Genomic DNA, 13773 nt, shown 5'->3' with positions numbered 1-13773 from the left:
GAAGCCAAGAATATGAAGTCCCATCAAAATATCATTCATTGTTTTCTTTTTGCTCTTTGTCCAGAACACTTTTGACCGTATCAAACTGAAAAGTTAGCAAAGTCTTAGAAAGTCCTTTATAGCACAGGTAAAGAGAGTTGTTCTCACTTCCACAAGCTATGTAACCTCCATTGGAAGCGAGGGCTACAAAGTTTTTTTCATTGAGATGATCCTTGAAGGAACGTAGACAGTATGGTTTCCCTACATTCCACAGCGTTAGCTGGCTGTCTGTTGAGGTGGAGACAATTTCCTTATCACTCATAAGAAACTGCTTTTCGGTGTCATTTGAATACGTGACTGGCTGTTTACTGTTACGAAGATCATAGTAGTGGACTCAGTGATCTGCACAGCTGAAAGCCAAATGGTATCTAGAAGAGGCGCTGAATTTAACACAACACTCGTTAGCCTTCGCCTCAATGCTTGCCACTGAGATGTCTAGGTTGGTAGACCACAGCTTCACTTTTGCATCATGAGAACCTGAAGTCAAGCGTTTAGGATCCATCAAATTAAAATCAACACTCCAATACCTCTTCTCATGCTCCTGATAGACCTTTGACCTCTGTCCTGTGAATCCATCCCATAAGATGATAGGGCCTTCATAGTCATTGCTGGCTAATAGGTTCTTATGATAACTACTCCAACTGATACAGCCAATTTTGGAAGTGCTGGTCATTTCATTTTCAGGGTAATGAATATTCACCGTATCCTAAATGACTGTGCCATATTCATAGACTTTCATCTTCTTTGTAACCCCAGCAATCACAAAATAGTCACAATCCTGGTCAAATTCGATACAAATGAATTTGTTAGTGCTGTGTGCTGGACGGCACTGACAGATGGGGAATCCAATGTGCTGATTGCTGTCAACAGTCAGGGTACAATTAAGGTGCTGGAGTTGGTATGAGGGTTTACGCAGTTAAATTGTACTTGATCCTGCTGACATACATCTGCAGCTGACAATGAGAGAAGACAGAAACTGTCATGTCATGTGTCTCCCCAAGGTCATCATGGATTTTGGATTTGTTTTGAGTATTTTTTTTCTTCTACCTTTTTTCCTCCTTTGGGACATTGGGGATACCCAGCGGACTCTCCACCATTAGTGTAACTCTATGGACTTTGCTGCTGTTGGTGGTGTGGTTATCTAACTTTTGTGAGAAGGAAGCAAATTCTTTTGAATAAAAATAAATTTTAAAAAATGAAAGTTTATTGAGCCACACACCAAAAACATCATTGTTTTTGTGACCTGGAAAACCTACATCCTTATGATTTCAGTGATAATAACAACATCAGTGAAATGAGAGCTGATAAACTGAATCCCATTTGTCCTGAAGCCACTATTTACAAAGTAAATGGATAATATCAGGTTTTTAAGCTCGCCCATGTCCCTTTACAACTTGTCTGATTCAACTGATGGAAAATGGAGCACTGATACCTCCAAACAAGGGGCAGGGTGCTTCTGGCAAGGCCATGGTCTCTTCTTCTGAGAAACTGATATTCTGGGCAGAGGGCACACTTGGTGCTTTTATCTGTGCTGAGACAGGATGGGATGAACTGTCCAGGGTTGTAACTACAGTAGTTGTGAAAGCTTGCTTTCAAAGGACCAATGAGTCATCATATTCAGAGATTTTTCTTGATGTGTGTAGGCCCCAATTTACTCAGCTGTTAATTGGAAGTTAGAAATAGTGGTCTCTCTAAAGATGCCAACTGGTCTAACATTCTATGATGTTACGTGTTTTCATTTTCACTTATTTTGCCAATATTTTTATTTTTCCTTTTTCTACCTACACTTTAATGCATTTTACAAAATATTTGGTATCTCTAGCTATTTATAAGTGCCAATATTTTTTAGTTACCTACTCTGAATTAAGTACAATATAGCAGTGAAAAAATATAAATATTGCCTCTGCCCTTATCAATCTTACATTCTAGGGATATGGCAGGGAGGGACCAGACACAGGCATTAAAAGACTCATTACATCAATAATTTCTTATAATAGTGATGTGTGCAGTAAAGGGGAAATAGAGGCAGGCTGTGGTGACCTAGTCAGGCAGAGGGTCATGAGGGGAGGTTTCCTGGAGCAGGTAACATTTAAGACCTGGATGATTAACAGAGATGAGGCTGGTGAGGTGGAGAAGCAAGAAGATTCTTTGCAAAGGTCATGAGATGGGACGGAGCTTGGCACAATTGAGAAGCAGAAAAATGCACTGTGTGACTGAAGGGAAGGGAAGGGGAGGGGAGGCATGACCTGGGGCAAGCCGGAGAGGAGGCAGCAACCGTCTTATGCAGGGTCTGACAGGCTGTGAGGAAGAATTTGTATTTTATTGTCAGGGCAATGAAAAGCCATGGAGGGTTTTAAAGCATGATCAGATTTGCATTTTTTTAAAAAAAGATCACTCTGGGGATGGACAGATAATGATAAGTAAATATAGCTAATGGTAGAAGCTGAATTTAGGTGGTGGGGATAAGGGTATTTATTGTAAAAATCATTTCAAGTTTTCTGTATGCTTTAACATTTAAAAATAACATGTTGGAAAAATCTGGCCATCGTATGGAGAATGGATTGAGGGAGGGCAAGAATAGCTGCATACATGGCAGCTAGGAGACTTGTAATACTTGTAGAAAGCGTTGATGGTAGGTTGGACTAGGGTGGTGGCATAGAAATGGCAAGAATTGGACAGGCTTTTGAGATATCTAGGAGGTAGAATCAATATGGTTTCCTGATTAATTTTGCCTCAGGGTAAGGGAGAGGTATAAATCAAAGATCACTACCCAGTACCTAGTTAGTATAACCAAGTGGATGACAGTACCAGGTACTGAGTCAGGATGTACTAGAGTAGAAACACATGGGTGCAAGGCAGATGGAGGAATGAAGAGATCAGTTTGAATACGTTGAAAACATGAGCTATCCTGCTGGAGATGTCCAATAGGCAGTTGGATGTGGGTCTGGGGCTGGGAGGAAGGGTCTCGGTCGGAGATGTGAGTTGAAGTGATAAGCATATAAATGGTCATAAAACAACAAGAGCACAGTACATAATAATACCCGAGAGTATGTAGAAAATGAGAAGAAAGAACAAGTACTCAAGAATCCAATGAGGGATATAAATGATAAATGTCTAACTATTACATTAAGCTTTGTGTACCTGAAACTAATTAAAAAAAGTTATAAAAATTGTGAAAGCAATGAAATTAATCATACATTCATAAATATATTCATTAAATCTCAAAACAAAACAAACAAAACAAGAATCCAATGTTAAACACTTACCAATGTTTAACAGAGAAGGAGAGGGAGCAACTAATGACAGAAAAATTAAGCATATATGATATTACTGATGGCCTCTATTGATGGGCTTTTGGGTTGTTTCCAATCTTCTGCAATAATAACCCTTGTATGTACTCATTTCTTACATATGTATCTATCTTTAGGATGAATACCCCAAAGTGAAATAGCTGCATTATATACAGAGGGTGCCCAAAAAATGTACACACATTTTAAGAAAGAAAAAAATCTGCATTAAAATTACACCCATTGTAACCGCTTTGAGCACCTTTTTGTTTTGCTTTTTTTTTTTTTTTTTTTAAATTTTTACTCGGAAATATTGGGGAACAGTGTGTTTCTCCACGGCCCATCAGCTCCAAGTCGTTGTCCATCAATTTAGTTGTGGAGGGTGCAGCTCACTGGCCCATGTGGGAATCGAACCAGCAACCCTATTGTTCAGAGCTTGCACTCTAACCAACTGAGCCATCCGGCTGCCCCTGAGCACCTCTTGTAATTGCAGAAGTCAAATGTGACTTGTATTCATCTTTTGTTAATGGTATATATTATTACAATTTTAATACAGTTTTTTCCTTTCTTAAAATGTGTGTACAGTTTTTTGGCACCCTCTGTGTGTGTGTGTGTGTGTGTGTGTGTATTGAATTTCACTGCTTATTAAAAAAAAGACTGCTTATAAAAGCCACCAAACATAGCTTACTTAACCATATTTAATGTGGCATTTGATAGGACTGGTTAAATTTGTTATATACCTACAATGTAATACCCTGTAGCCATAAAAAAGAATGAGGTTGTCAATATATTGTGATATGGAAGGGGAGGAAGGAAGACTTACTTTTCACAACTTTGAAGTACTTGAATTTTGCGACATTCACATGCATTACCTATATTTAAAAAATTCTTTGTACTTCTATGTCATCTTTAGTAAAAAAGAGTGACCTAAAGATCAATTTACCTTTTATTTCTGAGAGCAACACCAATAGGTTTCTGATGGACTACATCGCTGGGTTTTGCAAAATGGAAATACCCAGTTAAATGTAGGATTTTATGAAACCATGATACAGAGAATTGCTCTAAATGTGGCAAAGGTCTGAACACATAAAGTTCATGCTCGTTTTGAGTTCGTTATAAAATTTGGAATTTATTACTTTGCCACTTTTATTATTAGTGAATAAATCCACTTCATTTTGTCTATTTTAGAGATGTCTCCAGACTTCACCATCACCCCTCTGACCTAAAAACACAGAATGAGTCACATCAAGTCTGAAGACAATTTATTTCTACAATATAGGAAGTAGTGATGATCTTACATATTTTGTGTTCTGTTTTTAAGAAGGGCAGCATAGGAATGTGGGTGTGAGTTTCTAAAAAATGTGCCATAAGTAGGAAGCTACACTTAGACCAGTAACTTCCATTTTCTAGAATTAGATAGCCTATTTTTAAAAAATAATATTGAAAATGGGTTGCTTATTCTCTTACTAAGAATAATGCTAAATATATTCTTAACAATGTATTCCAAATTCAAGGAGAAATTTAGAATACGAAATAATAAGCTAGAAGAAGCCCAAAGATGATTCTAGCTTTCCTACTACGGAAATTCAGTTTCTATCCTTTTAAGGATTTTATATGAATTCAAATAAAACAAAAATGAGTTGAGGGGCTATAAGATGACTCCAAAAGAAGAGCAGGTCAGGTATGTTCATACTCAAATAATCAGACTTTACTCCGTCTCCCTTCATCTATGTCCCCCCGTCCACCCTGATCACTCCAAGGACTGCAGTGGAAAGAACACTGGCCTCGGAGTCACACCCTGGATTGAAGTCCAGAAACAGTCACAACTTCTATATGATCTTGGGCAAGTCATTTCAGCTCAGTGGGTTCAGATTTGGAATTTACAAAATGAGGAACTAAGTCTGGAGGCTGCTTTCAGCTTTAACTATCTTTGCATCTAAGTTCAGGAGCTAAAGCATCTGAAAGACCAGGTGACAGAAGGTATGGCAGATTGAACTATTGGCCATGATTCTTCATCCCTTCTTGCATCCTCACTCTTGCCATGGCTTCACTGTGAGCAGAGAGTATTTCTCTGCCTCTTGATTTTGGGCTTGGCCATGTGTCTTCCTTTGACCAATGGAGTATCAGTAGACACGACACAAGTAGGGCTCAAAATGTATGTTATATCTTATTCCCTTTTAGTTCATGACTTAGAACATTTTATAAAATACATGTTTATAACGGACCTCTCTAATAGCTAGGTCGTAACTAGGGTGACCCTACATCCCAATATTCCAGGTCAATCCTGGTTTACATCTATTGTTCTGGTGTAATGAGTTAACTCTTCTCACTCTGAAAAATGGGCTGATTTAGATGATAAATTATACAGTCACCAAAGAAAAACTTTTCAGTTCATCTTGAAAACTTACCTAGGTAAGCCACAAGATTGCTACAATAACAGGGCCACCTCCTTGCCCCAGCAAGCATCCCTACAATGACTTCTTTAGATCACGGGGATTCCCAGGGTGAGGAAAGGGTAGCCAGTACCCTTTCTTACTCTTCAAGGGATCTACATTCTGAGTGCCCCCCTTTTCCCTCAAACCATTTGAGGAAAACTAAATTAACTCATAACTAGAAAAACTTTGGGGACTCCTAATCTCAATTGTACTGTCAAATAAGTTTGTACCATTTCCCTTATGGTATAAAACCTATGAATCATTGCACAATTTGCTTGTTAACAGGACAGTTTGGTACACTTTTTATCATCCAATCAAGAAGGCCCTGGCCCATGAACATGTAGAGATACGTGCTTTTGTAGACACTCAGCAAGACCCCAAATGTTAATCACCCTGGTATCTCTCCCCTTATGTCTCACTGCCCTCAGGTGAGGAATGGCAGGGAAGAGGAAACCCAGGTCCCAAGCATGCTACTGGTAGGAAATGGCAGCCAGACAGTTCTGGGAGGCCTCATTTTGGAGAACGGTACCTTCAGAGCTGACGCTTCCCCATGCTGGAACGGAGCATGAGTATACCCTCTACAGGAGTCCCAGGATTGTCGGCCATCTTCTGCCAAAGGTGTAGCTCTTCCCCCTGAGAGTCCATCCAATCCACGTTCTTCCCATGACTCATACCTAAAGAAGGGAAAAGGGAGCATTGTACTTCACAGATGAAATGCTTTGGTCTTCTGGAAGACACCTATCGACCTCTGAGGGGACCTTCTGACCAGAGAGCCCTTCACTGGTTTGTTCTCACATCCAGTGAGTGGTGTTAGAATGGAATACATCTTTTGCAGCCTAACTATTCTCTTCTGCCTAGATGATGAGAAATAATCAGGATGGCTCTACAGGTTTATTTCTTCCCCACTTTGGTAGTTTAGCAGACAGCTGGCTTATTTGGACTGAGCTAACATGACAAAGGAATGGGCTGAACTGGGCTCTGAGGCTGTTCCTTTGTGACAAGGCCATTTCTCTGACCTCGGGAGTTTTCACTTCAGTGGTACATACATTCTTGGCTCTCCTTAATCTATAAATAAGTAGAGAATCATAGGGATGGGGTCCTTCTCAACAGAAATGTTGACCATGGTACAATGCAGACAGACCACCTATGTCTGGACTAAACTGTTGGGGGGTTGCATGTGCTCCATCACTATAATTCCCCTCCCTCCCCATTCTCTCTGTTATAGTTGTCTTCTGGCACCAGTGGTCTGTTTCCATAACCTGTTTGAACAACATTCGATGCTACTTTTTACAGAAAAAAATTATTCCTTTTCAATTCAACTAGTGTGAGTAATGGCTGCAAATGTTGGACAGAAATGAGAAGAGGATGAAGTCAAGTTGGTCCTGGAAGTCCTCCTCTCCCCTAGAAGCCTGTGTCGTCTTGGTGATCCTCTCCTGAGCAAAACCTGAAGTACGTCCCAAGAAAGCAGTTGGAATTCACTTAAAGTGTAAATGATATTTTGTGAAAAGAATGAATATAAACATTATACATCCCAAACGTTTAGCTGAGGGATACAAAGTTATGCAGTAGTATTTTTATTTTGAAAAAATGAGTAAGTCCTCAGCTAAAGGCATGGAGCATCTGTGGAAATTTCAGGAGTCAGTTATGCTGACACCTACTACATATCACACTTGCAGGAACCACTCCCCTGCCCCATGCCCAGTCACAGACCATTGCAGAGTCCCCAAGTCCCTCACCGCTTCCAGAATTCAAACGAACTCCTCCCAGAAAGATGTTGCTGGAAAAGGCCTCTTTGTCCCAGACGGTAAGTTCTAGGCAAACATTCTTTAAATCCTGGGGATGCAGGCCACTGAACGTGAAAGTATGATTCCACTGAGGGTTAACGCTCTTTTTTATTACCAGAGTTTTGTGCTTGGTGGCTTTGCTATCATCAGGGAGCAGGTAGCTGCAGGAGAAAGTGCAATCAAGTCATCAGAGAGGCAGTGGACTGAAAATGACATTCTTGAGTAGTCATTTCAATTTCCCATAATTCCTGGTGTGTGTGTGTGATATATGTATTGGATTTTCTCTCCCAGGTTCTTATATGCTTAAATATGGATTTACTTCGTGGGATGTTTTATTATTTCTTTTAAGTAGGGCAACAGTAAGCTATCTATACTCTCTTTTCTAATCCTATTTTAGTCCTTCCCTCATCTTGAAATGAAAATATCTCCTGCGGTAGATATTATTTAATGTATTTAATGTCCTGCTTCCTATCATCTTTGGCCCACCTCCAGGTTGGCTTGAAGCCAGGATGAGCTGTTCCTGGCATGCTGCCAGTTTCCTACCTCAAGTACCTGTTTCTTGGCTTCCCCAGGTAAGGATTTTCTCAGGTGCGATGTGAGTTGACTCACCTTATGCGCAAGGAATCTTGGGATCACTAGGGATTTAATGTCCCTAGGAACAACCCTCAACCAACGAGTTTTGGAAATTGATGGATGAGTCCCATAGCTTCCTGTCCCTTAAAGGGACAATACTAAGGTACATTCCACAGAGTTCTTTGTTGCTTCCCCAGTAGAACTGAGCCCCAATTGCCCACCGTAGTCACCTGCCTATTAACATATTTTTATCAGCTTCCCTCCTTTCCCTGTCTCCTTTTCTCTACTGTCACTGGTGCTTCCTGGAATCTCTTCTCAAATAAAATGCCTGTATGGCAGGACTTGTCTCCTATGGTCAAAACAATTTTTGACCATGTAGAGATTGAGGCTCTAGGTACCCGATGAATCAGGGAGCAGGCTTTAGGGAAGAAGACATATGGGTATGGAATTATTACATCAAACCAAACGTGAAAAATGCCGCAAAACAAATGACCTTACAATAAAGAAGATACATTAAAACACTTGAGATTTCATTTCATGTATCAAGCAGAGACTACTTATCTCCCAATATTCATTTTCTCCTTATTCTTCTCTAAAAAAAATCCTCATTTTTTTAAAAAGTTAGAAACAAGATTTTCCAGAATAAAGACTACCTTCCCCAGCCCCCCTTGCAGCTAGTATAGTTATGTGACTAAGTTCTGGTCAATAGGATATAAGAAGTAGTTTTGTATGAAACTTCTGGGAAGTATATTACCAGATGGATTTGGATGGGATAGCTGAAAATTCGAACAGCTATCTTGGCCCATGAAGTGGACACCATAACAAGATGAAGAAACCTGGATCCCTGATCATCATGATGCTTCCATACCTGCCCTAGATACCTTACCTTTAGTTTTTGTTTACATGCAAGAGAAAAAAACACACAAACTTTTGTTTTCTTTAAGCCACTGCTATGCGGGCTCACAGACAGAGCTAATATTAACTGATACATTTTATAATATTAAACTTTATAGGAGGGTCTATTCTTGCTCTCGTGCTCTTCAAAAAATCTGAGGTCCCTTTAAAATCAGCTCAGTGCAGAAGTGTCACTAGGGAAACAATTTACTAGAAAGCTACTGGCCATTTAAAAAGTTATAGAACAAAGATACTGTCCTTCATAATTGCTGCTTTATGAATTTTCAACATAATAAAGTGAAAACTATTTCAGAAAATGTTAAGTCACCTCTGTAAGGCCACAGTGAAGCCATAGGCAAGGAGCCATCCCCTCATCTCACCAGACAGTGAGCAGGAAGAGGCCTGGACTGGATGGTGGGGCTGGTGAGGCAAACTGCGATGGCAGGATCCAAATAAAGCATCTCACTACTGTGAGAAAGCGTGAAGGACAGATGGACCGGGATTCAGGTACACACACTCACCAGTGGGGAAGCCCCAGACATCTGCTTCTCTTTATTATTCGCCTTATCAAACAATGTCTGCGGGTAAAGGCTTGACTCATTTCCTTGTAGGGGAAATTACACTTTTCAAAGAAGGATTGAGGAGAGGGACAATACTGTCATCTGACACAAAGAGTTAACCTCATGGGAATTTGTTTGGCTTCATGTGTTCTATGGCATTCCATGAGAGCAAGGACCACGTCTTAGTTTCAAAACTGCAGCACTTAGTACTTGGTACATGTGCATTTATGTATTTGCTTGAATCAATGAAAAATATCCTTCTTGTTCTAGTTCCTCTAATTATAGGAGAAACATCTCAAATAGAAATCAAGAGATATTTGTTGTTGGGTTGTCTAGAACGGGCAAGAAGGTCCATTTCAAGGGCTGTATTCCCTTAAGAAACAAAGTGGGCACAAATTCCCAGCAGGGAGTTCCAGACCTTCCCCAAAGCACTCTCCAGGGAGGATGCTCTGACATCTCCACTTTTTTACTATTTCCCTCAAGAGAGCAAATCACCAAGGATCCAATATTTTTGTTGTAGCATACTGTCAGCACCAATAAAAGTACATTACACATAGAAAAATCATACTTTCTCCTCCTTTAAGAAATGAATTGCACAGGAAAATTTGCCCATCTTGAAGGTGAGAGTGATGGGAAATCCTGAAATACGCTGGAAGTGCTGAGGGCTAGAATAAGCAGTTCCCTCTATACTCATGTTATTTTAGATGGAAGAGCCAGCAGTCAAGGGTAGCTCTTTCCTAGTACATGTCAAATAGGAAGAGCATAGAAACCTCATTGCCACCCCTGTCTCATGGATCGCAGATTCTTTCATCTCCCATTAAGTGTCATCTAAAATGAACTAAAAGTTACCCCTTCACAAAGCTATCGGAAGTGCCTCCTGACTTCACAGCAGTCAGATTCTTTGCCTCTTTGATGAACACTTCTAGTACTCCTCCAGAAATTATAGGTGACTCCTTCTTCTTTCCCCTTTTAACGGTCTTCTTTCCTGCATAAGCCATCAAAATGAAAAAGGAAAAGAGGAAGAAAGAGAGAGAGAGAGAGAGGAAAAGAAAAGGGAGGTGGTGGAAAAGGAGGGAAGAGGAGAGATGAGAGATTAATCAAAGGTTCCATTTCAAAATTTACAAAGAAAATCTACAAAGATTTATTTAATTTTCTTTTTTTTAAATTAAAGTTTATTGGGGGTGATAATGGCTAGTAAAGTTACATAGATTTCAGGTGTACAATTCTGTATTACATCATCTATACATCACATTGTGTTCTCACCACCCAGAGTCAGTTCTCCTTCCATCACCATATATTTGATCCCGTTTAATCAGTTTTTAAGTTTTATTTTTTATATTAGATCCAGGTTTGCAAAACAACATAATGATTAGATATTTACACCCCTCACAAAGTGATAACCCCCCAAGTCTACTACCCCTCTGACATCATATACAGCTGTTACAATACCATTGACTGTATTCCCTATGCTGTACTCCACATCCTGTCTCTGTCTACACACACACACACACACACACACACACACACACACACACTTAATTACAGTTGACATTCAATACTATTCTACTTCAACTTCAGGTGCACAGCGCATTGGTCAGGCATCTACACAATCTATAAAAAAAGATGAAATCTTACCATTTGCAACGACATGGACGGACCTAGAGTATATTATGCTAAGTGAAATAAGCCAGACTGAGAAAGGCAAATGCCATATTATCTCACTTATATATGGAATCTAAAGAACAGAATAAATAAGCAAACAAAACAGAAATAGACTCAGAGATACAGGAAAAAAGAACTGATGGTTGCTAGATGGGAGGGGGGTGGGGATGGGGGAGGTGAAGGGATTAGAAGGTACAAACAGGTAGTCACAATACAGCCACGGGGATGTGAAACACAGTATGGGGAATATAATCAATAATGTTGTAAAGATTATGTGGGGTGCCAGATGGGCACTGGACTTATCAGGGGGATCACTTCATAGATTGTGAAGATTAATTTCATTTGCTAATTGAATCAGGTCTTCACATTACTGTATGTCTTTCCATGTACTGATTTAAATGTTTTTTACCGTATTAGATTCCTTCCAGGTAGGTCTTTCATGTGTGTTTATTGGAAAAAAATGACCACATAATTTTTAAAATTTAAATACTCCCCTACAAGGTATATCTTTTCACAAGGTATAAAGGAAGATCCTGAGAGCTTCCTGGGCCACATTCCTGCTCTCACTGGGAAATAGCTACAATGAAAGCCACACACAAGCATCAAGCCTCCAAAAGAGCAAATTCCGTAACTCCATTCTTTGATGTGTTAGTCTTCTAAATTGTCAACTCCATGCAGGGCCAGCTCCAAAGATGATAGCCCAGGCACAATTACATTTTTGAGTGAGAGAAATCTCTTCCCACATTACACTTTTATTATGACAAAATGTGCTGAAACATGAATAAAAACTACCACTACCATTATCTAGTACAGTTTTAAACACTTTACATGAATGAACCTATTTAATCCTTACAATATCCCTATGAAGTGAAGAAACCGAGGCCAAGAGAGAGAATGTTACTTGCACAGGGTCACACTGAAGAGGGTGATCATGAATGGAAGGACAGAGAAGACAGCCTTTAGGAGTTGATGGAAGGAGAAGGGCAAGAGGGATTGAAAAGTTGACTCCCTCTGATTTTTCCTTTACATTCTGTATTCTAGGTCATCTTTTTCCTCAAAACTCCCTGTGTAGCTATGAATGTCATAAATCCATAAGGCAGCTATCTACACCTCCCCTCTCCATAGAGTGTCCCTCTATACACCACTCCACCCTGGGGAAGATCTTGTATCTCCGGGACTTCCAGGAAACAAATCTCACCATTTAAGCCAGTTTCTAAGTATGAATTTCGTCCTTTCCTTGTAATAATCCCACATATATAGTACAGTGGTACCTCGGTTTTCTAACATAATCCATGAGTTCTGAAATGTTCGAAAACAGCCGACAGCTAGGCCTCAGGGTCTTGCACTCAGCGGAAGCCACATGACATGTTCGACTTCTGAGTCGTGTTTGAAAACCGAAGCATTTACTTCCGGGTTTACAGTGTTGATAACCCAAAGTGTTCGTCAACGGACATGTTCAAAAACCAAGGTACCACCGTATATACTTCTGAACTCTCCTCAAAAGACAATGATACCTAATCCTTTAGACTGATTTCATCTGTGTAATGCGAAAGTAACATAGTCCAACCAATTCCTGACCCCCATTCCCTAGCTTCTAGAAACAGAATATCCTTGATCAAAGTCATTGGTTTTTACTCTACCTTGAAGTTGTCCTAGTGGAAGCATCAGGTTCTCCTCTGGGGGAATGTAACGTAAAACAACTGTCAGCTCTCCTTTGTATTGAAGGCCAATGTCAGCAGAAAATTCCACCTAGCCAAGGGGAGACAGGTAAAAAGAAAAAGTGAGAACGCTTGTTTTATTATTTTGCAGCCCATGTTTGTACAATATTTACTTGGCTTAAATGTGACAACCCATTTCCATTCAACTATGATAGCACTTATTGGTTTAAGAGATGTCTTAGGTATGAGAAGGGAGAGGCTGGAGAACTCTATGAAAGCATTTGCATATAACATTTAACATTAGAATCAAAGTAATTTGATGGGAGATATATAGCACATATGGTCAGTAAATAGATACTGAGTGCCTCTGATGCAGCAAGGACTGTACTATCACCAAACACACACACAGTTTGGGGAATGAGGCAAGAATACAGATGCCACTGCAAACAGCCTCATAAGATACTTCTTCCTGTCTGTCCGTGATGTCTTAAGATTTTCCTGAATGACCAAGAGGGGGAAAGTAGACAATAATGCTTGATTCACATTGGGTTGCCAGTCACCAATTATTAAAAAATTATATTGATAATTTTCACATCATTAAAATTCAACGTGGAAAAACTGGCTCCTTCAAACATTGCCGGCAGTAATACAAAATGGTATAGCCATTCTGGAAAACAGTTTGCAGTTTCTTGTAAGACTAAACATACAACTGGCATACAATCTAGCAATTGTACCCTTGGGCATTTATCCTAGAGAAATGAAAGTTTATGTCCACATAAAAACCTGTACAGAAATATTCATATCATGTTTATTTGTGATAGTAAAAAACTAACACAACCTAGATGTCCTTCAACAGGTGAATGGTTAAATAAACTGTGGTA

The 13773-nt window shown here is 39.7% G+C and overlaps 1 protein-coding gene and 1 pseudogene across 9 annotated transcripts in view; both read right to left on the bottom strand.

Annotated features, from left to right (window-relative positions):
- Positions 1-28: 28 nt before the first annotated feature.
- Positions 29-13773, bottom strand: part of SYTL5 (synaptotagmin like 5) — a 212820-nt gene continuing 199075 nt past the window's right edge. For 8 of the 9 annotated variants that reach the window (XM_019747829.2, XM_074323685.1, XM_074323684.1 and 5 more), the window contains 5 exons: positions 12875-12983; positions 10422-10557; positions 7498-7706; positions 6291-6435; positions 29-992 (listed from right to left, as the gene is read on the bottom strand). In XM_019747829.2, coding sequence (XP_019603388.2) covers positions 6293-6435; positions 7498-7706; positions 10422-10557; positions 12875-12983 — 597 coding nt within the window. In that variant the 3' untranslated portion in view covers positions 29-992; positions 6291-6292. The remainder of the gene's footprint in view (positions 993-6290; positions 6436-7497; positions 7707-10421; positions 10558-12874; positions 12984-13773) is intronic. The other variant, XM_074323687.1, reaches the window with a different exon arrangement.
- Positions 32-955, bottom strand: LOC141569574 (E3 ubiquitin-protein ligase COP1 pseudogene; annotated as a pseudogene).

Source organism: Rhinolophus sinicus, chromosome X (genome assembly GCF_036562045.2).
Source record: "Rhinolophus sinicus isolate RSC01 chromosome X, ASM3656204v1, whole genome shotgun sequence".
Classification (NCBI taxonomy): domain Eukaryota; kingdom Metazoa; phylum Chordata; class Mammalia; order Chiroptera; family Rhinolophidae; genus Rhinolophus; species Rhinolophus sinicus.
Note: the sequence above shows the minus strand (reverse complement) of the source record. Positions and strands in the feature narration are given on the sequence as shown.